This window comes from the organism of the source record quoted next, unplaced genomic scaffold (assembly GCF_019419815.1).
Source record: "Pyrus x bretschneideri cultivar Hongxiangsu unplaced genomic scaffold, Pyrus_bretschneideri_v1 Contig6, whole genome shotgun sequence".
Lineage (NCBI taxonomy): Eukaryota > Viridiplantae > Streptophyta > Magnoliopsida > Rosales > Rosaceae > Pyrus > Pyrus x bretschneideri.
Window position 1 is genome coordinate 5,198,370 of NW_025999798.1, and position 25,644 is coordinate 5,224,013.

The following is a 25,644-nucleotide window of genomic DNA, read 5'->3' on the forward strand; positions in this document are numbered from 1 at the left end:
TTTTTGAAATACCATGTTAGATTTTTGCTAAAGCTAGATGTCTTACTACTGGTTTCACATTTGTCCATTTATTAAAAGAATATTCTTTATATGATGAACTAAAATATAAACCTCAATATCATATATTAAAAGTTTATATGATTACTTAATATTACAGTTCAGTAATATTTCTCTTTATTTATAAGAGAGGGGTCCCAAGTTCGAATTTCGTAGATGATAAGTTCATAACCAATTTGTTATCCTACTCCTTAGTGTAAATATCTCATTGTACATAAAAAAAAGTTAATAGGTTTTAATCAGAAATTTAAAGGATTCAAGTTCATATATGTATTCAACGCATGATTTTGGAGGCTTTTAAAAAGTCATGAAGTTTGGTGAGTTCGGAAGATTTGATAGTGCATTTTAGGTCCTAACAAATCCAGCCTCTCTCCCTGCAAGAAGAAATTGATTAAGAATTCACGTGAAGTTTATGAAAGTCCATTGGAACTCCATCATCAGAAGTTGACGGCCTTCAACAACGCCCATGGCCTAATTCCATCCGTCATGTGTCAAAGAACTCTTTGATTCCAAAATTCTTGGTTCAAGATAAACATAAACGAATAAGCTTTGAGTGTGAAGAACTTATGTAAAGAGTTTGTAACTTGATTAGGAATCACGTTTAAAGGTCTTACGATACTTTTCTGAACTCCGATGCAAAATTTTTCCTAAAGCTAAAAATTCAATTTTTATTTTTTTTTTTACAAAAATTGTGATTTATAATCCACAGTTTTCCAATTGGTTTTTAGAACTTTTATAACATTTATTATAAGTCAATGTTAGAGCCATTCTACTCGCAGCACATGTTTCCTAAAATTAATTTAGGACATTCCTAAGGTTTTGGACACCTACAAATCTATTTAAGGGCCACGCTATTAGTTTTCATTATTTTTTCTATTTTTTAAATTTAAAAATCAATGAAAAATAGTTTAGGAACCTAACAAAGAATAAAATCATATCCAAAGGTCTTGAAACAATTTCGTTAATTCCCACGTAAAATATTTTTTAAAACTAAAAATTTCAATTTTTTTTCACAAAAAATATGAATTATATAACCCACGTTTTCCAATCGATTTTGAGAACTTTTACAAGATTCATTATAATCCAAAATTTGAGTCATTGTTGTCGCACTACATGTTTTCTAAAACGAATTAAGGACATTCCAAAGATTTTCGACGCCTACAAATCTCTTTGGGGGTCTCACTATTAGTTTATATTATTTTTCTATTTTTTTCAAATTTAAAATTAATAAAAAATAGTTTCGAGATCTAATAAATGGTAGGATCACATTCAAATGTCTTGCAACATTTTCTTTAATTCCTCCACAAATATTTCCTATTACTAAAAATTAGTATCACATCCACAGGGCTTTCTCGAGGGCATGAGTTTGGGGTGCGTCTATCTCTGCTTAAACCATTAATTTTATTTATTTTATGTTTTATTTATTTTGTTAACTTTTCATTTTTCCCGTACAGACCAAACTATCATCTTCATGTTCTACAAAATGCATTTTTAGCGAAAACCTTATTATAATCCATGTCAAAAAATTCGAAAACAAGGATATAAATCTAAATCTAAGGGTATTTGAAACTAAATAAAGTAAGTAGAAAAAAAAATGGAAAAAGAAAAAAGGAAAAACAATAGAAAATTATACGATCGATACTTTGATAGCAATCCTCTCGGGGGAGTCACTAGCTTTATATTGATCCACCCCTGTTCGATTTTTTTTTATTTTTTGTTAATTTTTCTTTTATTTCTCTTACCATAACAACAAACTATCATAATCATGTTCTTCAACATATATTTTTCCTTGCAAAATATATTATAATTCTTTTTTTTTTTTTGAGTTCAACTATAATTCATATTTAAATATGTGAAATCAACGATTTAAAACCCAAATTTAAAGATTTTTTTTTCTATTTTTCAATTTTAAAAATCAATAAAAAATAGTTTCGAGACCTAATAAACATTAGAATCATGTCCAAGGGTCTTGCAACATTTGTCTTAACTCCGACACAAAATTTTTCCTAAAGCTAAAAGGTCAAAATTTTTCAGAAAAGTTGTGAGTTATAAACCCACAGTTTTCCAATCGATTTTGAGAACTCAACATTTGTATAAGTCAAAGTTAGAGTCATTCTATTCGCGCCACATGTTTCCTAACATTAATTTAGGATATTCTCAAAATTTCAGACACCTACAAATCTCTTTGGGGGCTCCGCTATTAGTTTTCCTTATTTTTTTCTATTTTTCAACTTTAAAAATCAATGAAAATAGTTTCGAGACCTAAAAAAGGATAAAATCACATCCAAGATCTTGCAGCGTTTTCGTTAATTCCCAAACAAAATATTTTCTAAAACTAAAAATTTCAAAATTTTCACAAAAATTGTGAGTAACCCACGTTTTCTAATCGATTTTGAGAACTTATACAATATTCATTATAAGCCAAAATTTGAGTCATTCTAGTTGCACCACATGTTTTCTAAAATTAATTTAGGACATTCCAAAGATTTTCGACACTTACAAATCTCTTTAGGGGCCTCGCTATTAGTTTATATTATTTTTCTATTTTTCAACTTTAAAAATCCATGAAAAATAGTTTTGGGACCTAATAAAGGATAAAATCATATCCAAAAGCTTTTGCAACGTTTACGTTAATTCCATCACAAAATATTTCCTAAAACTAAAAATTTCAAAATTTTCATAAAAACTGTATAACCCACGTTTTCCAATCGATATTGAGTTCTTTTACAAGATTCATTATAAGCCAAAATTTGAGTCATTTTAGTCGCACCACATGTTTTCTAAAATTAATTTAGGACGTTCCAAAGGCTTTCGACACCTACAAATATCTTTGAGGGCCACACTATTGATTTATATTATTTTTCTATTTTTTCAACTTTAAAAATCAATAAAAAAAATAGTTCTGAGACCTAATAAACAGTACAATCACATCCAAAGGTCATGCAACATTTTCGTAGTTCCCACGTAAAATATTTTGTAACAACCCGTTCCCAATTTTACTGTTTATATAATTTTAATAAGTGAATTTACGAAAATGCCCTTTGAGGCAAAGTGTTGAATTTTGCTAACTGCCGTGTTGTGTCACGTAAGACTTGTTTTCTTGGCATATCCTAGTAGTACTCGTCGCTATGAATGCGTGGGTGAAAACGGAATGTGATTTGGAGTTATAACGAAGGAGATATTAACGTTTAAAGTTGGGGGCATTTTAGTAAATTGGTTATTTTCTAAAAAGCTCTAGATTTTTGGAGCTTAATCTGGAAAGCCACGTGTGTGGCCCAGATTTAAAGAAAGAAGAAATGGACGATTGGGGAGAAGAGATAAAGGAGAGAAATGAGGGGCGGGACGCCCATTTAGAAGAGGAGAAAGAAGAGACTGGCCAATCAGAAGGAAGAGAAGGAAGAGAAAGGAGGGATGGAAGGTTTAGTCAACCCGGACCCTAACCCGTTCACAACTGAGACTCGTTCTCTGACCCGGTTTTCCGCAACCTTTCCGACGCCTTTCACAGTGCTTTTTCGGTGAACCACCTCCATCTATCATTTGCATACAACTTGGTAACCTTCTGGCTTGTATCTTCACCCAAATTTGATGGGTTTTGGTTTTCGTTTTGTCAAAGAGTGAGCTTGTAGGGTTTCCGATGTATACAACGGCAATTCCGCTGTTCCCGAATCAAATTCAGTCGATCACCATCATGGGTCGATTCTCCTTGAGGTCAGGAACAAAGCCCATGCATTGGTTGAGGCGTCGGAGTTCGACTTAAGGACGGATTGAAGAACACCCAAATTCTAAGGTTCTGGCGGGTTTGAGGGAAATTGGAGCTTTTCCCGGCCAAATTGGCCTTAGTCATAGGTATGAAAATTACTCCCCTCATTGAGATACATTCCTGTAAAATTTGGTAATTTTTAGAAATAGTTGATTTTTTTCCGACGAGTCGGGGCGGCCGACCGCCGTGTACGGCGGCATGTGGGCCGAGGCATCCCTTGACCTTCCTAGGCTAAATTTGATTCTCCAATTCTCCAATTCCGTATGTGAAGTCTGATAGATGAATTTTCGTCGTTTGAACCTAGTTCCATTAAGGTCTGCCACTTGATTATTATAGTAATCGACGATCTGACCGTTGGATCGTCACCAAACCTTGATACGTTATAGTACGTAATATTTAAGGATATAAGAAACTCACGGATCGGGAATTTGATGTAAGGATCTTCCCGAATAGGATATGTAAGTTACGTATTTTATTGATAAGAAGTCTGAGACGTGATTTGATCATTGTTCTAGGCGTCGATCGTTTGTGATGTCTCGATATTCGTGCTAGAGAGTTGTAGCGCGGACTCCAGGTGAATGGGTTTTTTCCTTTTTATAGTTAGTGTGTGTGTGTGCTCGCGCGTGCGCATAAATGATAGCTTCCACAAATGTTCGTGAATTGATTTGTGCACTTCATGTCTAAAATGTGTGATACTTTAAATGTTGCATTAGTATGAATTATGTTTATATTGAACGATGCCGCGAAGGTTCAGGTCAGCTCTAGGTGAGTATATTGTGATGATATTGGTTGCATTGCACATTGTTATGCATGGATGCATTTAGAGCTCATCATTGCTGCACCCTGGTGTTAGTGCTCCCGCCCGAGGCCAGGGTATAATCCTTCACATGATCTTCACCTCCCGCACCGCACGCTCACCTTGGATCCAAGTTTGGTGCCAGCCTTGTCGTACAAACCACAATAGGTGATTCCGACTCGTTGGTGACCCGCGATTATTCGCACAGCCTTCACATGATCGTAGCACTTAAGCATATATATTTACACCCAGCCCTGTCGTATAGACCACAATAGGTGGTTCCGACTGGTGTGCTAGCATGTATTGATGAGCTATAGGTCCAATCATACAGGTCACATTAGGTGGCTCCGACTGGCATATTATTTTATATTGATTTCACCTGACTTACATCTTTTAGTGCTGAAACGTATGACATGGCATACTTCAGTTTTTACTGACCTTGTGCATTGGTTTTCGTATGTATATACGTAGTATTATTTTCTGGAAACTATACAAGTTTTACGGCGAGGGATTATAACGTTTTCAAAAGGTTTTCATTAAAACTTTATTTTCAGGCTCACTCACCCTTGTTTTTGCGCCCCTCTAGGTTCTAGTAGCAGAGTTTTTGTACCGACGAGGAATATTGGCAAATCTTGGTGTAAATGATTACCATCGATAATATAATTCTCACCCTACTTTACTGTACTGTACTTATGCTATAACATCACGTGCACTTTATGGCTTCATCACCTTCCAACTATCGGCCAGCACAGCTTGATTCGGAGTCCTAGTAGACATCCCGGGTCGGGGTGTGTCATATTTCCTAAAACTCTAAGGGACCGTTTGATAACCATTTTGTTTTGAATTTTCATTTTTTTTTTAACTGAAAACGAAATGTTATCGGCCCCTAAGTTCATCCACACATTTCATTGGGTTTAAGCACCTACACTGCATGCCTGCAAGTGCAATCCCTTTTGTCAGGCGGTTTGCAATGAAGATATGAAACGCAAGTTTCAACAAGACATTCATGGGCAAAAATGATAAACACTTGAATCACAACTGATGTACATTCAGAACTCACGCCATAACAAGACATATCTTTTGATGATTGAGAATCTTTTTGGCACAAGGTGCTGCATAATTTGGTAATATAGCTTATCCAGCAGTCAAATCATCAGAACGAGGCAGGAAGTTTCACATAATCCAGCATCACAAATTGCATCCAAACGTGAACTAGACACTACTCATGATGATTGCAATCTAAATCCCAAAAACAATATTGCTTTTCATGTATGCCTAATTTCAAACAATTCTATAAGTCCCAACTAAAATTTTCTCGTCCAATCTAGAGAACAGTTTGAAAGAGTTCATACGAAGAGGAACCTAACCATTTTGAAAAACGAGAGCCGACACGGTTGAACAAAAAGTGTAACAGAACCTTGCTGAGAACTAGACCCTCAACAGTAGACCTCAGAGGCCTGGTTCTAGACCAAAACAAGCACCACACTGGAAAAGGGTTTTCATCCAAACTTTTGATTAGGAACCTAATGACGGAAATTTCGGAACCTTATTGATGAACCTAGCATGCCCCCTCAAACAACTCACAACTCCCACAAAAACATTTGCAGTACAATCGCACATACGTATGAAATTAGCATATGCACGTCTAAAGGGTGCCCAATGTTAAAAGTAATTCCACACTTTTAAAGGTGTCCATGCTTTGGTTAGGAACCAGATAACTAAATACTGATTCCTTATTTGATCAACCCAGTATAGCATGGCCCCTCAAACAGCTCACAACTCTCACATAGTGTATATAGGTGCATTTGCAACATCTAAAGCGTAGGTACTTGCAATACAATCAAATGCACGTTTGAGATTGGTAAATGCATTTTATTAAAAGCTTGAACATACTGAAAAATACTATCACTCCGTATTATTATGCAGCCAAGCCACCATTTTTCCAAACTCGTATATGGTTCAACACAACATCTTAAAACTAATATATATGTACTAACAAATCTTAAAATGTATAATAAACAGAGAAGAAGCCGCATACAAAGTGTGAAATACAGATCATCACGCAGGCAGTGCATAGCTACGCTCTGTCCAGCTTGGAGGATCCACAACAAGACAAGGGTCCGACTTCTCAAAATCAGCAACCTACAATACAAATCCATGTTAAATGTCTAAGCAACAATGATAAGGAAAACAAAAATAATTGAGTGTACACAGAGTAGTCATAGGGCCTGTTTACAACTGCTTCTAAATAGGCTAAAAGAGTTTTCAACTGTGTTTGGTACAAAAATTAAAAGTGCTTATGGTTCATAGAAGCGTTTTCAGGAGAAGCGCCACTGCTCTACCAGAAAATCTCACCTAGCAGAGGTCCTTATGAGTAAAATATTCTAACATGTTTCTAATAAAAGCACGTCTAGCAAAAGTGATTCCTACAGAAGCATTTCCCAAAACGGTTTCTGATTCTCCTGAATATAGAGAGTGATGTTACCTTCTCTTGGCAGTTTGGGCAGTAATGATACTTATGCCAGAGGCAGTCACAGGAAGGCAGAAGAAAACAACATCCAAGCATCATAGGCATCATACAAGCCACAACAGCTGCCGCACTCGGCTTTGATCTGTCAATTCAACAAACCAATCTCAAGTTCCAAACTTCAAACAATCAAGAATAATAACATCAATCCCAAAATCCCAAATCCCCAAAAGGATCAAAATTTGTAATTTACTTGACTTGGGTTAGTCCGGTATCGCCGCAGTAAGCGCAGTTGAAGGGAGCGGGAGTGTCTCTGTAAATGGTCTGGTGGATAGGGACGCCCTTGGGGTCGCCGTAGACAGCGTTTGGCGGGATCATTCCGGCTTGGTACGGATTCTGTACCGTGTATACTGGAACTCCCATAGCCGGTTCTTCGACCTTCGACATCTCTGCTTCTGCAGGTGAGTTTTGAGCGCGATGAAATCCCGCGATCTTGTGAGTGGTCTGGTCTGGTGATTGGAATAGGAACGGGCTGATCTTATAAGAGAAGGGAATCAAGGGAAAGCTGTGTCGAGACCAGGATGTCCATTGGGCTGTTTTATCAAAAGGGATTACTTTTATATCTTCTAGAAGGTAGACACCAAACATGAATTTCCAAGTTTTTTTCCATTGATTGCCTTGCCTCTACGTGACATCACGCGTTTTCTTTTGAAATTCTAATGAGAGGAAGACAATCTTGACATTATGAAAGTTTTATTATTTTTGTCTTCTTCTTTTCTTTATTGATTAATAAAATAATTTGAATTACAAAAAGAAAATTCAAAGTCGCTGCATAAGAAATTCGCTCTTACTAATGTGTCTACACTTAGGAATCTTATCACACGTATCTAAATTACCTTCCAATCACATAACCTTGAATATAGTTTTTAGGGTCAATTTGGTTCGGCCTTTAGTCATCTTAATTGTTAGATTAAAATTTTATAAAATAGAGAAATTAAGTTTTGTTGACCCTAAAAACTACCAAGCCTATGTAGCGCACATGTCGAGTAATTAATAAGCTAACTACGTCCTTTGGTTGTGTGTGGGGCGTGTTAACTCGTCGGCCAAGGAGTAAAATGTGTTGATGTTGCGTTGAGCGCGATATTGACTTCTTGATCTTGCGACTACGACCGAAGAAGGAACACGTCTCGGTTTTCAGGTTCTAGAGCCGAAGACAACGCTGCTAGTTTTGCGAAGTTCAATATCAAATTCGGCTTTCAATGTGCTGAATGTAGTAACCTGTAACACTTCACTTCACCGAGAAGGCTAATGAGATGACCTGTGCCAATAAGGATTCGAAAATCCTTCTTGACCGAGACTTAGATAGATAACCAGTCGGCCTCGATGCAGTGTTGTTTATCCAAACTGAAGGTGCTCCGTGGTCGGCTGATTCTACGGCAACAGTGCTGTTTATCCAAACTGAAGATGTCATCGGTTGCCTTCACAGTGCTGTTTATCCAAACTAAAGATGTGTTGGCGAAAAAGGAAAATAAAAATCTCAAGGTTGTTGAGAGGTTTCGCGTAGAGCGAGAGTTTGCGCAGGGCAGTTTGTGTGTTGAATTAGAGAGGCTTTGAATGGTGTGATCCCTTTTCTATTTATAGTAATGAACTTGCTCCTAACCGAGTTAGAACCATACCCGGACTCGGACTCCTTATCCTGATCTAACTAGGACTCGGCTAGTCCTAATTCAATTGGGACTTTGAACCCACCTCCATAATGAACCAGATTCATTCCCTGATTTTCAATGCCTTCAGCTTTTAACACCCCTGGTGGTACAAGGATTCAACCTTTGCCCTTATCCGAATCAATCATTTTCGCAAAAGGACTTGACCGAAAAACCGACTAGACAACTCCTGGAACCTAGCCGGTCCATGATACCCACGGAAAATCGTTGGAACAAGAATCTTGGCCCATTTTGTTACTTTTGGCCCAAGTTATCATGTTAGGCCCGAACAGGTTTCCATCAAAGTTTAATTTTTAGGGTCAGATTTTTTAATAAAATTTTAATCAATGTAATATGAAAATGAGAGATTGGAACGTAATATCTTTATGTTTTATTAACTTATTTTCTGGATGACTTTCTTAGATATAGGAAATTTACGTGAATGCAGGCTTTACAGTATGCAAGCCCAAGAGTAATTGCACAAGGACAATGCCGGTCTGAAAAAAGGAAGGCCCAAACATAATCTCACAGAAGTGAATTTTGTGGGGAGGTAAGATGCGGGTTGTGCAAGTGTTATTTAATTGAAATTAAAAAGCTCAAACATCAAATAAAAATAGTTACATACGGAGCTATTTGAACAAAGGAAAACTAATGAAAAGGGCTTGAAAACTTTGATTTTTAATGATAAGGACAAAATAAAGGGTAAAGTGAATAGTACCAGGATTGACTTTTTAGTGTAAAAATGTGATTTTTCGTTAAAGAAAACAGTACCGTAGGCTTTTCGTTAAAACTCCCTTTGAACAATCTCATAATAACAATGTTATATTGATGTATTGGTACCACATCAACGTCATATCATCAATATCTATCAAATATGGATGACATAGCAATAACATCCACAAAATATGATTGATGTTTTAAATATTGGTAGATGAATGAATGCCCACACAATAATGTGGATTTGGGTAAAGAATGATGATTGTATTTGTGTGATACTTTCGAAAAGTGTGTGCTATGCTTTTCAAGATGTAATTATTATGTTTGTTTGGAGTTGCTCTATAAATAGAGTGCTTCGTGTGCTATCAAAACACACTGCGAAAAGAAAAGATCAATAACATCAACATCTCTCCCTCCCTCTTTTATCTGTCATCTTTTTGTGTTATAGCTACTAAAGTTATAATGTGATATTTTGCACCAGTTTCGCTCATGTCCCTAGCAAAGGTTATTTCTCTAACTTTTACTTATTTATAACATGTTATCAGCATGACTTTCTAACCAGTTCTCATCTCCGTTCACCGAAAAATACTTCCTTCAAGGATTTTACTGTTTTTCTTCCTCATCTGCCTCATCTTCCTGATATACCCTTGTGAAGATTTGCTAGCACCATGCCTACTTCTAGTTCTCAATATAACGATTACATATATCTTTGATTTCTTGTTTGGTGTAGTTCCTTATTACTAACCAGGTGTTTATTTATGTTAATTTTACTGCAATCAAAGATGGTGCGGTACAATCGCCTATCTTGAACTGCAAATTTAATCTTACTGCAATCCAAGATGGTGCGGTATCATCGCCTATCTTGAGCTATAGATTTAATTTTATTACAATTTTAGGTGGTGCGGTATAGTTGCCTACCCTGCTCTGTATATTTAAATTTTCCTGTTATTTAAGTGGTGCGGAATAATCACCCATCCTATGCTTGCTTCAATGAGAATGGTTCGGTACAGTCGCCCTCCTCATTAATCATGTAAATCTCGAGCCTGAAGTTTCGAGTGCTTATCATTTTGGCCTGAAGATCAAAATGAAAAATTTGTAAGAACTAGAAGTTCTAACACTACATCCTTCCAGCATACATATTATTGAAAGTTTTTACACATCTCATTTTTCTTTTAGAAAAGAAAATGGCGAACTTAGCAAAACTTGATTTTGTTGCTCTGGACATTACTGGGAAGAACTACCTTACCTGGGTAGTGGATGCCAATGTCACATCCCGGCTCAAGCCCCCACCACATACCTGGCTCGATTCTACCGTAGCACGATATTGTCGGCTTTGGGCCTCAACCACGCCCTCACGATTTTGTTTCTAGGAAGTCACACGAGAATTTCCCAGTGGGTCACCCATCATGGGATTGACCTCGAGCGCTACTCGCTTAACTTCGAAGTTCCAATGGAACCCGAAACTAGTGAACTCCCAAAAGGTCTCGTGCTAGATAGAGATGGGAATATATATATATATAAGGCTTATAAGATCCACACCCCTGGGCGATGTGGGATGTTACAGCTAAGATCCATCTGGAGGTAGGGAATCTTGGAGAAACAATTAAGGAGGAGAACAATGCATCTTCTCAAGATCGGGCGAAGACCATGATCTTTATCCGTCGCCACCTTGATAAAGGACTAAAGAGCGAATACCTGACGGTTGAAGATCCATTAACCCTATGGAAGGCACTGAGAAATAGATGTAATCACCACAAAACGGTGATTCTTCCAAGGGCTCGTTATAAGTAGACTCACATGAGGATCCAGGATTTCAAGTCAGTGGCTGAGTACAATTCTGTAATGTTCAGAGTTAGCTCCCAGATGAAACTCTGTGAGGAAAACATCACTGAGGAAGATATGCTAGAAAAGACTAAATACAACCAACTGATATCTGTGCTCCTGGTAGCTGAACAAAATAATGAGCGTCTGATGAAGAATCATTAGTTCTGACCTACTGGATCTGCACCATTCCCAGAAGTGAATGTTGTTTCCCTTGAAATGAACAACACATCTTCTCATGGCAACAATTACAAACGAGGACTTGGCCACATACGAGGTTGGTAGAACGGGAAAGGCAAGAATCATGGTGTTCAGTTTCACAACCAGATTCCAAGGTATAATTCAGGCCCGAACTTCAAAAATTTAAATCGCCACAAAGGCAAAGCTCATATGAACAATGCTCCTAGAAACTCTGAAAGAGCCTGCCATAGGTGTGGTGGTAATGGGCATTAGGTGTGTACCTGTCGTACCCCAAAACATCTGGTGGATCTATATCAAGCCTCCCTCAAGGAGAAGGGTGTCAAGACCAATTTCCTCGACCAGGTTAAACCAAAGGATATACCTAATCCAGTGTGTGACTTATAAGGGCAGTTGAACACAACATACCTAGATGTCTTGGACTTCACTATGGAAAGAGGGAATAAAGTGTATCGGTTCGATTGAATCATTTCTGTTTAATATACTCTTATTATTTTGAACTTTTAGTCTAAATGCTTGCATCAATAAAAGTGGCATGTCAATTTCCTTTTATTATACATAAATTAACTAAGATTTCCTTACTTAGAAAGTATGGATAAAAACTATGGTCATTCTCAAAACAAGAGCAATGACAGAGATATTTGTCTTGCAGACAGCGTAACCACGTATGTAATACTTCAAGATCAAAAGTATTTCTCAAGCTTGATGCTTACAAAAGTAAAGGTAACGACAATATCAGGCCAATCCGTATAATTGAAGGCTCAGGGAAAGCCCAGATCATGTTACCAAATGGAACAATATTGTCCTTACAGAATGCGTTGTACTCTACTCGATCTACTCGAAATTTGTTGAGTTTTAAAGACATACGTTTAAATAGATACCACATTGAAACTAAAAGTGCAGAAAATGTGGAGTATATATGCATTACCTCCAATGATACCCAGAAGTGTATATTGAAGAAGTTACGTTGTTTGTCGAATGGTTTTTTTATACATACACAAAGACAATTAATCACATACTGTCATGAACCAGAAGTTCATTGATTAAAAAATTTACATGTTTTGGCATGACCGTCTGGGTTATCTAGGATCCACCATGATGCATAGGATCATTACCAACTCTAATGGAGATCCATTATTGAGCAGACACATTGCTATCTCAAATGATAACCTTTGCAAGGCTTGTTCTCAAGGGAAGTTGGTAATTAAACCATCACAACTAAAGGTTGATGCTGAATCCCCATCATTTCTGCAAAGAATTCAAAGGGATATTTGTGGGCCCATTCAACCATCTTGTGGACCATTTCGATATTTTATGGTTTTGGTTGATACATTTACCCGACGATCACATGTTTGTCTCTTGTCTACTCGAAATGTAGCATTTGCGAGACTTCTTGCTCAGATAATTAAGTTGCGAGCACAATTCCCAGATTACCCCCATTAAGTCAATCTAACTTGATAACGCTGGTAAATTTGCGTCTCAAATCTTTGATGATTATTACATGACATTGGGCATTGATGTTAAACACCTTGTTCCTTATGTCCATACTCAAAATGGTCTAGCAGAAACATTTATCAAGCGACTTCAATTAATAGGTCGCACTCTGCTTATGAAAACAAAATTGTCAATTTCTGCATGGGGACATGCCATCTTGCATACTGCATCATTGGTTTGATTGAGACCTATAGCCAACCATCAATACTCATCAATACAACTCGTGTTTGGGCATCAACCAAACATTTCACATTTACGAGTTTTTGGTTGTGCTGTTTATGTGCCTATTGAACCGCCACAACGCACTAAAATGGGACTTTAGTGCAGACTGGGAATTTATGTGGGTTTTGATTCACCATCTATCATTAAATATTTGGAACCCTTGACAGTTGATATGTTTACAGCTTGTTTTGTTGATTGTCACTTTGATGAGACAATCTTCCCGTCATTAGAGGGAGAAAAAACCGTTCCAGAAGAACGGCAAGATCTAACATGGGTTGTACCCACATTGTCTCATTTTGATCCACGTAGCACTCAATGTGAAAATGAAGTGAAAAGGATCGTTCATCTTCAAAGTATTGCTAATCAAATGCCAGATACATTTAATGATGCTATGAAAGTGACAAAATCACATATACCAGCCGCAAATGCACCTGCAAGAATTGATGTCCTTGTTAGACAAAATAAAGTGGCATCGAATGATTCATCTGTTGAACGCTTGAAGTGTGGTAAACCCCCAGGTTCAAAAGATTTAGCCCCTCGAAAGAGAAAGATGAGGGCACAACTGAATCCAAATGAAATCATTCAGGAAGAGAAAATGAATGACAAATCCACAATTCATGATTCTGTACTTTTAAAAAAAGAAAATTTCCTTGATGAAACACATGTCCCTGAAGAGACAAAGGTATATAAAAGCAAAGAAATCTTCATAAATTATGCTTGTATTAATGAATTGTGGGATCGAAGTGAAATAATTATTGATGACATGTTCGCATTCACAGTAGTCACTGAAATCATATTAAGCGATGACATTGAGCCCTGCTCTGTTGATGAATGCAAACAGAGACAGTATTGGCCTAAGTGGAAAGATGCAATCCATGTGACATCCCACATCGCCCAGGGGAGTGATCCTTAAATGTATATTCACATCCTTACCTAGCACGAGGCCTTTTGGGAACTCACTGGCTTTGGGTTCCGTAGGAACTCCGAAGTTAAACGAGTAGCGCGCGAGAGCAATCCCAGGATGGATGACCCATTGGGAAGTTGCTCGTGAGTTCCCAGAAACAAAACCGTGAGGGAATGGTAAGCCCAAAGCGGACAATATCGTGCTACGGTGGTGGAGTAGGCCCGGGAAGTGGTCCCCCCCTGGCAGGGATGTGACAATCCAGGCAGAATTAAATTCCTTGGAAAGGCAAAATATTTTTGGACTTGTAGTCTAAACCCCGCCTAATGTAAACCTTGTGGGTTACAAATGGGTATTCACAAGAAAGCGCAATGAGAAAAACGAGATTGCGAGATATAAAGCACGACTCATTGCACAAGGCTTTTCACAAAGAACTAGAATTGATTATGAGGAGACATACTCTCTTGTAATGGACGCAATTACGTTCCGTTACTTAATAAGTTTAGTGGTTTCAGAAAAACTTGACATGTGACTTATGGATGTTATCACTGCGTATTTATATAGAGAATTAGATACTGACATATATATGAAAGTCCCATAATGACTTAAGTTGCCCGAAACAACTAACAAACCACGAGATATACTCTTAATCAAATTAAGGCGATCATTGTATGGGTTGAAACAATTTGGACGAATATGGTATAATCGTCTCAGTGTGTATTTGATCAAAGAATGATATACCAACAATGTTATTTGCCTTTATGTGTTCATTAAGAAATCCAATTTTGGATTTACTATAATGGCAGTATATGTCGATGACATGAACCTAGTTGGAACTCCTGAAGAGCTCAATAAAATTGCTGAATATCTGAAAAGCGAATTTGAAATGAAAGATCTTAAAAAAGCAAAATATTGTCTCAGCCTACAGATCAAGCATTGTTCTAGTAGAATTTTGGTCCACCAATTAGCTTACATTGAAAAAATCCTGAAGCGATTTGGCATGGATAAGGCTTATCCACTCAGCACGCCAATGGTCATTCGTTCTTTGGACATTAAGAAAGATCCATTCCGTCCAAAAGACGATGATGAAATGGTCCTTGGTCCAGAAGTACCATATTTGAGTGCAATGGTGCTTTATTGTATTTAGCACAACGTACTAGACCAAATATAACTCTTTCAATTAACTTGTTAGCAAGGTATAACTCTGCTTCAACAATTCCTCATTGGAAATGAGTCAAAGATGTTTTGTGATACCTTCATGGGATAACATATATGGGTCTTTTCTACTCAAAGAAATCCACAAATGATCATATCCTTGTTGGATATGCAGATACTGGTTTTCTCTTTGATTCGCATAAAGCCCGCTTACAAACTGGATACGTGTTCATTAATGGACATACAACAATCTCATGGCGCTCAACAAAGCAAACATTAGTTGCTACATCTTCAAATCATTCAGAAATACTTGCTTTACATGAAGCAAGTCGTGAATGTTCTTGGTTAAGATCAATGATCCATCATATCCAGAATTCATATGGTTTACCTTCAAAGACAGACACTCCAACTGTCATCCATAAAGATAATGCAGCCTGTGTTGCCCAAATGAAAGAAGGATTCATCAAGGGTGATAAGACTAAACATATATCTTCAAAGTTTTTTAGTGCACATGAGTTTCAGAAGGCTAAAGTTATTGAAGTCAGACAAATCCGTTCCAATGAAAATTTGGCAGACTTATTCACCAAATCTCTACCAAAGTACGCATTTCAGAAGTTAGTGTAGAGTATCAGATTACGTCGACTTACCAATCAACTAAATTTGGAGAATGCGGAATAATGGGGAGATACATATCAGGGGGAGCATCCATGATACATGTATGTTGTACTCTTTTTCCTTCGGTTAGGATTTTTCCCACTGGGTTTTTCCTATCAAGGTTTTAACGAGGCAACATAAGCATACATAACACTATATCAACAATCCAGGTAAAGTTGTACTCTTTTTCCTTTGCTATGGTTTTTTCCCACTTGGTTTTTCCGAGCAAGGTTTTAACGAGGCAACTGATGTTGATATGTGGGCATCCAAGGGGGAGTGTTGTAAATATTGGTAGATGAATGAATGCCCACACATTAGTGTGGACTTGGGAAAAGAATGATGATTGTATTTGTGTGATACTTTCAAAAAAAGTGTGTTATGCTTTTCAAGATGTAATTATTATATTTGTTTGGAGCTGCTCTATAAATAGAGCGCTCCGTGTGTTATCAAAACACACTGTGAAAATAAAAGATCAATAACATCAACATCTCTCCCTCCCTCTTTTATCTATCATCCTTTTGTGTTATAGCTACTAAAGTTATAGTGTGATATTTTGCACTCATTTCGCTCCTGTCCCTAGCAAAGATTATTTCTCTAACTTTTGTCTATTTATAATCAAAACACATGTGAAAAGAAAAGATCAATAACATCAACATATCTCCCTCCCTCTTTTATCTGTCATCTTTTTGTGTTATAGCTACTAAAGTTATAGTGTGATATTTTGCACTTATTTCGCTCCTGTCTCTAGCAAAGATTATTTCTCTAACTTTTACCTATTTATAACAATTGCAAGTTATTTGTTCTTTTTCTTTTCATATTCCACGCTTTGTGACTCTCTTCGTCCCTAGTCCCCATTCTCTCAACTGTATCAATCTCTCTGTTCATGATGAATTCCACCAAATCTTTCTACTGTTTACAGATCTAATGGTTTCCACCAACAGTCACGACCACTAACATGAGAGAGAGCCCTGGTCTAGGCAATGAACTCCGACCGACATCATGAATGGCATAGAAGGGAGAAAGAAGAAAGGGTCGATCGAGATTCGAGAGTCCTTGTTTTAGTAAACGGGTTATGGCAACCTGATTGTAATGTACGAGGAGATTTAGGTTGGTCCTTTGATTTAATCCAACGGCCATGAACGGCTATCTTGCATTCCCCGCCTCGGGCATAAAACCTCACTCATTGAGTCAATGTATAATATTCGAAAATGGCAAATGCCCAAGCAATGTGAGATTATGTACTGCGTACTAAGAAATACTAAACTAATTAAGGTCACATGCCATCTGACGGAAAGATGTCCCATAAACGTTTTATGCTCATATTCAATTTGAGAAGTAATTTTTGAGGAGATGATGTGTTCGACATCAAACATTGATTGATGTTTGTATGGTGTGCAAATGTCGGTTTTAGAGTCAAACATGATGGAAGTTTTGGAGGAGATGAATTTGACCTTAAGGATTCTCCTTGTCAAGCATGTTTTTTGTATTTTTGTCTATTGATATGAGGTTCTAGACAAATGAAACAAGAGCTAAGCAAAAAAGAGGAAGGGTGAAGATGTGTTGGGGATAAGAGAGAGGGAGGAGGAGGAAGAAGACGACGTAGATATATATATATATATTTCATCTCTCTAGCATTACTCTTTCAATATTTGTTGATGTTTTATCACCATTGTACGTCGTGTTCAACTTTGGATTCAACCATGATTCCTAAAACCCGCCTAAAGACTAAAAATAATTCATAGTAATACAAATGTAGTCAGATATAAATTGATTAAGAAAGCATATTTATAGAGAAGAGGAGTTTAGGAGCCGTGCAAGAACCTTTATGGAGCTTCCGTTCCAATAAACAAGGTCTGTTCCACAATATATATTAATAAACTGTGTGGTGCGTGTGCACCCACCAACACCACCACCACCAGCAGCGAGGGGCACGCCCATGGGCCAAGGCCACTAGCACTAGGGCATGTTCCCTTCACCCTCAACTACCCATGATCAAAAACTCATCGCTATATGTGCAGAGAATGAATTGGAAATCTCAATAAAACATACCATCATCATTTTATAATCTTCCTTTTGGCTTCCATACATACATGTTGCTAGAAATGTTAAATAAAACCCTAAAGAACTTAACCAAGCAATTAACCTTGATTAATAACATTTTTCACTCGATTAACTAGTTACGTTTACCATATTAAAATCATGTGATGTTGCGGAGAGTGACTGCATGTGGTGTACGCATTTAGCCGTTGCCTTGCTAAAGTACTCACATGGTCAACACAACCAAACCATGTTTGACCGTATATATACGTACCACATGCAGATGCAGTATGGCAATTGACACTCAGTTGTACGCAATGAGTCTGAAATAATACTTCATATATATATATATGTATGTATATGTACATGTGTGTATATAGGTTTGTCCAATCCAGATCGAGCTTGGATCAGTTGGATTTTTTAGGGTTATTTATCTTTCTTTAGTTTGATATGCGTTTTGTCACAAAAACTGTGAAGTCATGTTCATCTTACTTGGAGAAATTTGAAACGAATTATGTAGAACTTGTTTTATTTTAAAAAGGATGAATTTGAAAACTGGATAGCGATGATATCCGTGATGGATTTCTGAATTTGCATACAAAAACAAAAGCAGTGGAACATCCCAAGGACTCCTTCGCTGGTCGCAGCAGCAGAGGGAATATTAATGCACAGAGAGCGAGAGAGAGAGAGAGAGAGAGAGGGGGGGGGGTGAATTGCTGCTTCTGAGATGGTGTCAGAGACAGGAGGAGGAGGGAGGACTGGTAAAGTTGAGAGAATAGATTCCACAATCAGGAAAAATCCGAGCGATATTGGGTGTCAAAGCTCCCACCAGTGAGTGACCAGATCTACCTTGCAATATCCCCAACGGCCCCCCAAAACCCTTGAGTCTGAGGCCCTGAGCCATCTCGTGAACTCGCTTCTACCTTACACCAATAATATACCACACAAAACCCTAATTGCTACCTTGCACCAATAATATTGCTACCTTTCTTCCAACATCATGAAAAAAATTAATTTCACACACATTAATTTCCTTATCACGCTGTCTCGTTTATTTTTAACTTTTAAATTAAATAAAACAAATAAAAATCAAACGTAAAAAATAACCTTAGTGTATAAACATAGAATAATAATGCGCAAAAATCATTTTTCAACATATTACACACGTACATAATCAGTTTAACTAGATTTATTTATTAATAGTAGCTTAGTAATGTAGAGGAACAGGCATGCAGCTCCCCCCAATACATTCGCTCTGTCCTCTGATCTCTTACTTATATGCGAACTCGTCCTTTTGTTTGTGTCCACTATTTCACCTTCTCATCGGATTTCGTAAGAATTTATTACAATTAATTTATGTTTTGAAGTAAAATAATAAACTCTGAACATTCTCTCTTAGTTCAAAGAATTGAAACCTTCAATTATATTTATATCCATCTTGGGGTCTAAATTTTGTAAGAGTTGATATTTGATTCTTAATATTATATTATATTAAAGGGAAATGTCAATGGTGCTCTTTCAAAATTGAAATTTTTAGAAAGTGTACCTAATAAAAAAGCAATTTTTGTATCGGTACCTATTTTCTTAAACCGCCCATAAGAACCATATTTTGGCTTTTATTTGAAGAATATCTAAAAATAGCTTCCTTTGCATGGATAATACATCCATATCCTAAGAACAACAATGTCTTCGAATAAGCATGAGTAATAAAATGAAATAAAGTAGCTTGATAAGAATCCATACCTAGAGCTAACATCATATAGCCTAATGAATACTTTTTTACTTTATGTTTTTTGCACAATGTTTTATAACGTTAGTACGTGAATTGACGTTAAATTATGATGTGACAGAAAATCCTTAAAGAATCCAACTTTAAGAGAGTCTCTTTAGCATTTTTCCATATTAAAATCAACACTAATAGTAAGAGTTGGAAATTTTCATTAATTTGACTATCAATTCTCAAATAATATCTATGGCCCTACACTCATGAATTCATGATATATGGTTTATATTATAATCCCCTATTGATTAATTACCACATGGTACAACAGTGATATGTAGGTGATTACGTTGAAAAAATATCATAATTAAGCCTAATCAAGCGTGCTTTTGCCGTTTTATTAATGAAAAATTTCATGGTTTGGTTGTAATGATCATGAATAATGATATTAATTATTATGGTTTGACTTTTAAAATCATTGAACTTTATAAACTTCATGTGTAACCATACCCACCGAATTGCTCTTCATTAGTCTTCAATTGCTGTCATATGTCATAAATACATTGTGTATATAAAGATTAATTTAGTCTAATTCGTGGCCTCATCCTAATATTACTGATATATATGTGTACATGAATAATATATTTAATAATCAACTTGTTTGTATTTTTTTGGGGTCAATTAGCCAACTTGTATCAGTTGTTTGCATCTGTTATCTAGTCTTCGAATCATACAAAAGCGAGAGAAAAAAAATATGCAAACATATATATATATATATATATATTTGTGTGAATTGATACATAATTGTGACTGCCATATTATTATGCTTGGTAAACAAGTTGTGTTTGTCGTATTCGTATCGTCTTCTTATCATATTCGTTATCTTAATGGGTCTTGTCGTGTCAAATCCGTTATTTTAATAAGTGACCCGATAACGACTTGATTTGTTTACGGGTCATGTCGTTTCGTGTTGGATTAATGAATCATGCAAGAAATTGTCATAATTAATGTTTAGATCTCACAAACGATATATTGTCAAGTTTTTTAATAACTAACCCGATAACGACCTAACTCGTTAACAGATGACCTGGTAACGACATGACTTGTTAAAAGATTGACCCGAAATATTTTATTTTTGTATTATTCATATTGTATTAATATGTCGAATAAAAAATTGTCAGACAAACATATTTTAATGAGGTTGCTCGGTAGTGGTTGGATAATTTGTTATGAATAAAATCATGTAAATATAATTTATTGTTTGTACAAAAAATGACGAAAACCCTTGCTTGCATGTGTATATAAATATCTACCAGTAGAGAGCATACATTTTGTGTGTATGTGAACAATTTCTTTTAATAAGTGCATATTTTTTTAATATTACATAATTACTGTTTTATCTTTCTTATGTAAATATTGTGTATCAAAAGTGAGGGTAAAATTGGAAAAATAAGTATAAAAAAGGGTAAAACAGGAAAAATAGAGATTTGATTGTCATTTTGTCAAAATGTACAAAATTATTATTTTACTCTCCACATGTCAACATTGTGTATTGAAAAGTGAAGGGCAAAATTAGAAAAATTGGAGAAAAAAAAGTTGAAAAGGGATCTTCTCTATATGAATAAGAACAGAAATAGATACACATATACATGTTAGGTTCAGTTCCACATACTATTCTCAATTCTGTTTTATGTGGACTTTGCATTAATGGGCAGTCCGCGCGTGGTCAGACACGGCTGCCAGAGCCCACGTCCCGCCATTTCAAAACCCCACTACCTACTTCTTCATTTTTTTCTTTTCCCCGTTCCGTTTTGTTGCAGCAGAGAAAATAGTCAAAATACACAAACTGTGAATTTTATAGAAAGTTCCGGCATTCAGTTTCGGTGATCGCGCTTTTACTGGGTCTTCTTTGCTTTTATTAATTTTAAGCCTCCCGAGATTATTCCTTCAGCTTTACTTATATACTTTTTTCAGTGATTATAATCACGCACTTCATTAGAGAATGCTATCTGAACAAACACTTATTTTTACAAGGTATTTTAGATTGGTTTATGTGAGCTTAATTGCTATAACACAATTGCAATACAAGGTCATTTAGTACTACAATCTATTGTATTCCTCTTTACTTGTAAGTAAGAGGTCATAGGTTTAGTTTTTGCCAAAAACGAGTTTGAACCACATTATTACTAGCCGATTATGAGACTAAGAGTTGGTTTGATATTGCTGTGCTTTGAAAAAAAACTGCTTCTGCTGTACTGTGAGAATAAGCAGCTGTGAAATAAAGCAGCAGAGTGTTTGGTAAACTTTTTTGTAAAAGTGCTTTTGAAAAAAAAAAAAAAAAAGCAGTATTATAGTGTTTGGTAAACTTTTATGTAAAAGAGATGTGAAAAAAAATCGGTTTTTCAAAGCTGGGTTTTGCAGCTTCTTGTTTTTGGCTTTTTTCACCCAAAACTGTGAAAAAAAGCTGAAGCTGAATGTTTACCAAACACAAAAACAGCTCCCAGCTTTTTTTTGATACCAGCTTTTTTCAGAATCACCTCAGTACCAAACCAGGCTTAAACCCACCTCTACTCTAGATAATATCGTTTAATCAAAAACAAAAATTGCAATACGAGTTTTACATTGGTGAGTTTTGTCTACTAATTCTGACTCTAATTCAACTTCTATCATAATATTTGTTATTCCCTATCCCAAACCCATTAATTTAATATATTGAAGTCAAGAATGTGAAGCATTCTCATATGACTCAACCTTTTTTTAACCTACGTTAGGAGTTTGATTTCTATAAAATAGGAATCAAACTCAATTTTTCAAGCTTACTGTTAAAAGCCTAAGTGTTTTCTTTTATAAGTATTTTTACTAATAATAATAAACAATAATTCAAAGATTTACTTGTCCTTCTCCAAGAAATGCTTATCTGATTCAGAAGCATTTTTAATATAAACACAATGAAAAATGCTTATAAGGTCTTTAACAATTGTAACCTTTGGGCCACTAATACAAAATCATTTATACGAGTTTCGTCACATGATATTGTATTCATGTTTCATAAATATGACTGTAATGAATTTGTTTCAAAAGAAAACAACTTACATGTTAACAAGCACATGACATTATGCCAATTAAACAAAAAACTTTGATAAAAATTTATACCTTTATTTCATTAAATACAAAACGTCACTATGAAGATGGGCTTCAGCTATGTAAGTCCTGGATTCATAATAGTCTTGGTCTATTGCAAAACGTAGTTCTCTAGCTGGGTCCCACCTGGTACTCCCTAAAAAATCTGACGCGCATTTACAGGGCGTGAGTCCATCATTCTACCCAACTCATCTATCTGTTTGTGACTACCCCCCCTACCCTTGTTATATTGCCCTTTCCAAAATCATACCTTTAGTCTCTCTCTCTCTCTCTCGTTTGTGACCGGTGGTTTTGTTTTGATTGTTGAAGCCCAGTTTGCAATCATATTCTGGGATTTTTTTTTTTTGCTGAGTCAAATGACAGCTCCAAACATGGCGACAATCGCTGCTTCTCTAGAGAGGTCTCTCCAAAACTGCTCCCTAAACAACCATCAGAGTGACCACCACAACCGGAGCAGCGGCAACGTCACAGTCGACGGCGAAGGTCAAGGCTCGAGCGTCACTGACGGCGTATTGGCCGCCATGGGGATGCAGGGCAGGTCATCGTCTTCAACCTCATCAACCTCGGACGCCACTTTAGAGCTCAACTCCCATGTCTCCCTTCCATACCATTGGGAACAATGCCTCGATTTAAAGGTTGGTTTTATTTATTTATTATATTTATAATTTTATCTCCTTTTTCCTCTTGATTGCTGGAAAAAAACAGAAGCCATTAATTATTTTGTTTAGGATTTTTTTCCATTTTTTGAACCTTCAATAAATGCAGAAAACACAGCAGATCTTGCAACTTCTTCATTAAAATTCCTTGCTGTATTTAATGCATTGTGCTCTCTGTAATTTCATTAATTTCTTGTTGCATTTACTGCTTCATGCCCTTTTGTTATAAAATTCAGAATCAAGAACTTTTCATACCAAAAATCCTTTCACACACTTCATACCAAAAATCTACAGAAAGGGAAAAAAATTTGTTTTTTATTATTTTACTTTCAATCCTCTTCAAGTTTTTACTTTAGGAGACAAGGAAAAAGAGAAAAGCTTTACTGGGTTTGAACCTCTAGCGGTGCGGCAATAAAAGGATAGAAACTTTTTACTTTTTAATGTTTTCTCACAGATTTTCCTCTCTTGGTAAGTTAGTGCATTTTCTTTGAAGAGTAAAGGTAAACCTTTTTTTTGTTTGAAAAGTAAAGGTGTTTGGTAAATACTTAAAAACAGTTTATTTTCACAGTTTTAGATGAAAAAAAAACTGAAAACGTAAAGCTGTAAAAATGAGTTTATTCTCACATCATTGCAAAAACACTTTTTTTTTTCCTCAAAACACAGCAATACCAAACCAATCCATATTCGTTTTCAATGTTTTCATTAACAAAATTTATATATCTTTGAATTAATTCCTTCAAAGAAAATAACTGAGCTCTTGAAGTGTTTTTCTATAAAATTTATAATTGTCGGGGCGTTGTTTTTAATTTATTACTTGATTTAATAATTTGCAGACAGGGGAGATTTACTACATAAACTGGAGGAACGGGATGAAAGTGAAAGAAGATCCGAGGACAAGAGCAGAGTACAGTGGCGACTTCTACTACTCAGAAGAAGATGAAAACAGCTCCTATGACAACGAAGAGTCTTCGACCGACTCGTCGCCATCTTGGTGCAGATACGAGCAGCACCAGCAGCAGGTAGAGAATCACAACAACAACAATAATGTGTTAGTAGTGGGTGGCTGCAAAGCTTGTCTCATGTACTTCATGGTCCCGAAACAGCTCGAGGACTGCCCCAAATGCTCCGGTCAACTTCTCCACTTCGATCGATCCGAAAATGGCTCCCCATGATCACCACTCACTCACATTCATTTTCTCCTTAATTTCTTAGTTAATTTTAATTTGTTCTTAATCATGTTTTGGTTTATTCAAACTTAGAACAAACCCCTTTGTGCTCTAAGATTATGAAACTATAGACAAATCACAAAAGGGTTTCTAGTTTTTAGTATTTAGTAATTTGGTAGTTTATTTTGTTGATTGCTTAGCTCCTTTTCTTTAATTTTATTTTTTTCTTGTTAATTATTTTGGAATTTTGAGGGAGGCCATGGGGAGTGGAGGAAGAGAGGAGTCCTACAGTGCCAGCATAGCACCACAACAAGGTCAATGGTAGAGCCTATTAGAGGGAGGAACAGGAATAATATTCGGTAGTGATTGCGACGTGTAGGTTTCCTTCTCTTTTTTTCCATGATAGATAATGATGAATCCATGATGATCTCTCTTTTATTTTGATTTTTTTATCTTCTTATTTTTCTATATTTATTCTGTCCAAATTATTCGTTGTTATTAATCAAAGTACTCGTCAATCATCATGCGAAGCTCCCAATAATTCCGGTCAGAATTTCTCTTTATTACAATTGTATCTCTGCATTTTCATTTTCGAAGAGGACAGGTTTTAATCAATGTCATTGTTTGTCATACGCTTGTATTTGGTAATCTTACTTTCTTAATCGATTCATTTGATATGTCAATTTATCATACTAGATCAGGATCATGAGCATGTAAAACTTAAGAACACAAAGCTTTCACGTCAATTGCATGGCCATTCAATCGTGGGATGCATGTATTTATAACCACTTACAAATTACAATCAGGGTTTGAAATAACCTCGGAAGTTCAAAATTCAAAAGTACAAACTGAAATCTACTAAGATTACACATAGCTTTAGTTACAAGAATAATTCAAAATGAAGTCCTACAAACAAGGAGATAAGACTCCTAAGCACAACACAACTCCTTAAGAGACGGTGGTAACAAACTGTTGACTT

At 36.1% G+C, this 25,644-nt stretch overlaps 2 protein-coding genes across 2 annotated transcripts; one reads left to right on the forward strand and one right to left on the reverse strand.

The window, feature by feature from the left end:
* Positions 1–6,503: 6,503 nt before the first annotated feature.
* LOC103929044 (GSH-induced LITAF domain protein) lies at positions 6,504–7,690 on the reverse strand. The gene is made up of 3 exons (XM_009338195.3): positions 7,334–7,690; positions 7,099–7,225; positions 6,504–6,755 (listed from the first exon to the last, which is right to left on the reverse strand). The coding sequence occupies exons 1-3, from the start codon at positions 7,525–7,527 to the stop codon at positions 6,672–6,674; spliced, it is 405 nt and encodes a 134-aa protein (XP_009336470.2). The 5' UTR covers positions 7,528–7,690; the 3' UTR covers positions 6,504–6,671.
* A 15,382-nt stretch (positions 7,691–23,072) lies between these two features.
* LOC103929045 lies at positions 23,073–25,189 on the forward strand. Its single transcript, XM_009338196.3, has 2 exons — positions 23,073–23,478; positions 24,333–25,189. The coding sequence occupies exons 1-2, from the start codon at positions 23,200–23,202 to the stop codon at positions 24,669–24,671; spliced, it is 618 nt and encodes a 205-aa protein (XP_009336471.1). The 5' UTR covers positions 23,073–23,199; the 3' UTR covers positions 24,672–25,189.
* The last annotated feature ends 455 nt before the right edge of the window (positions 25,190–25,644 follow it).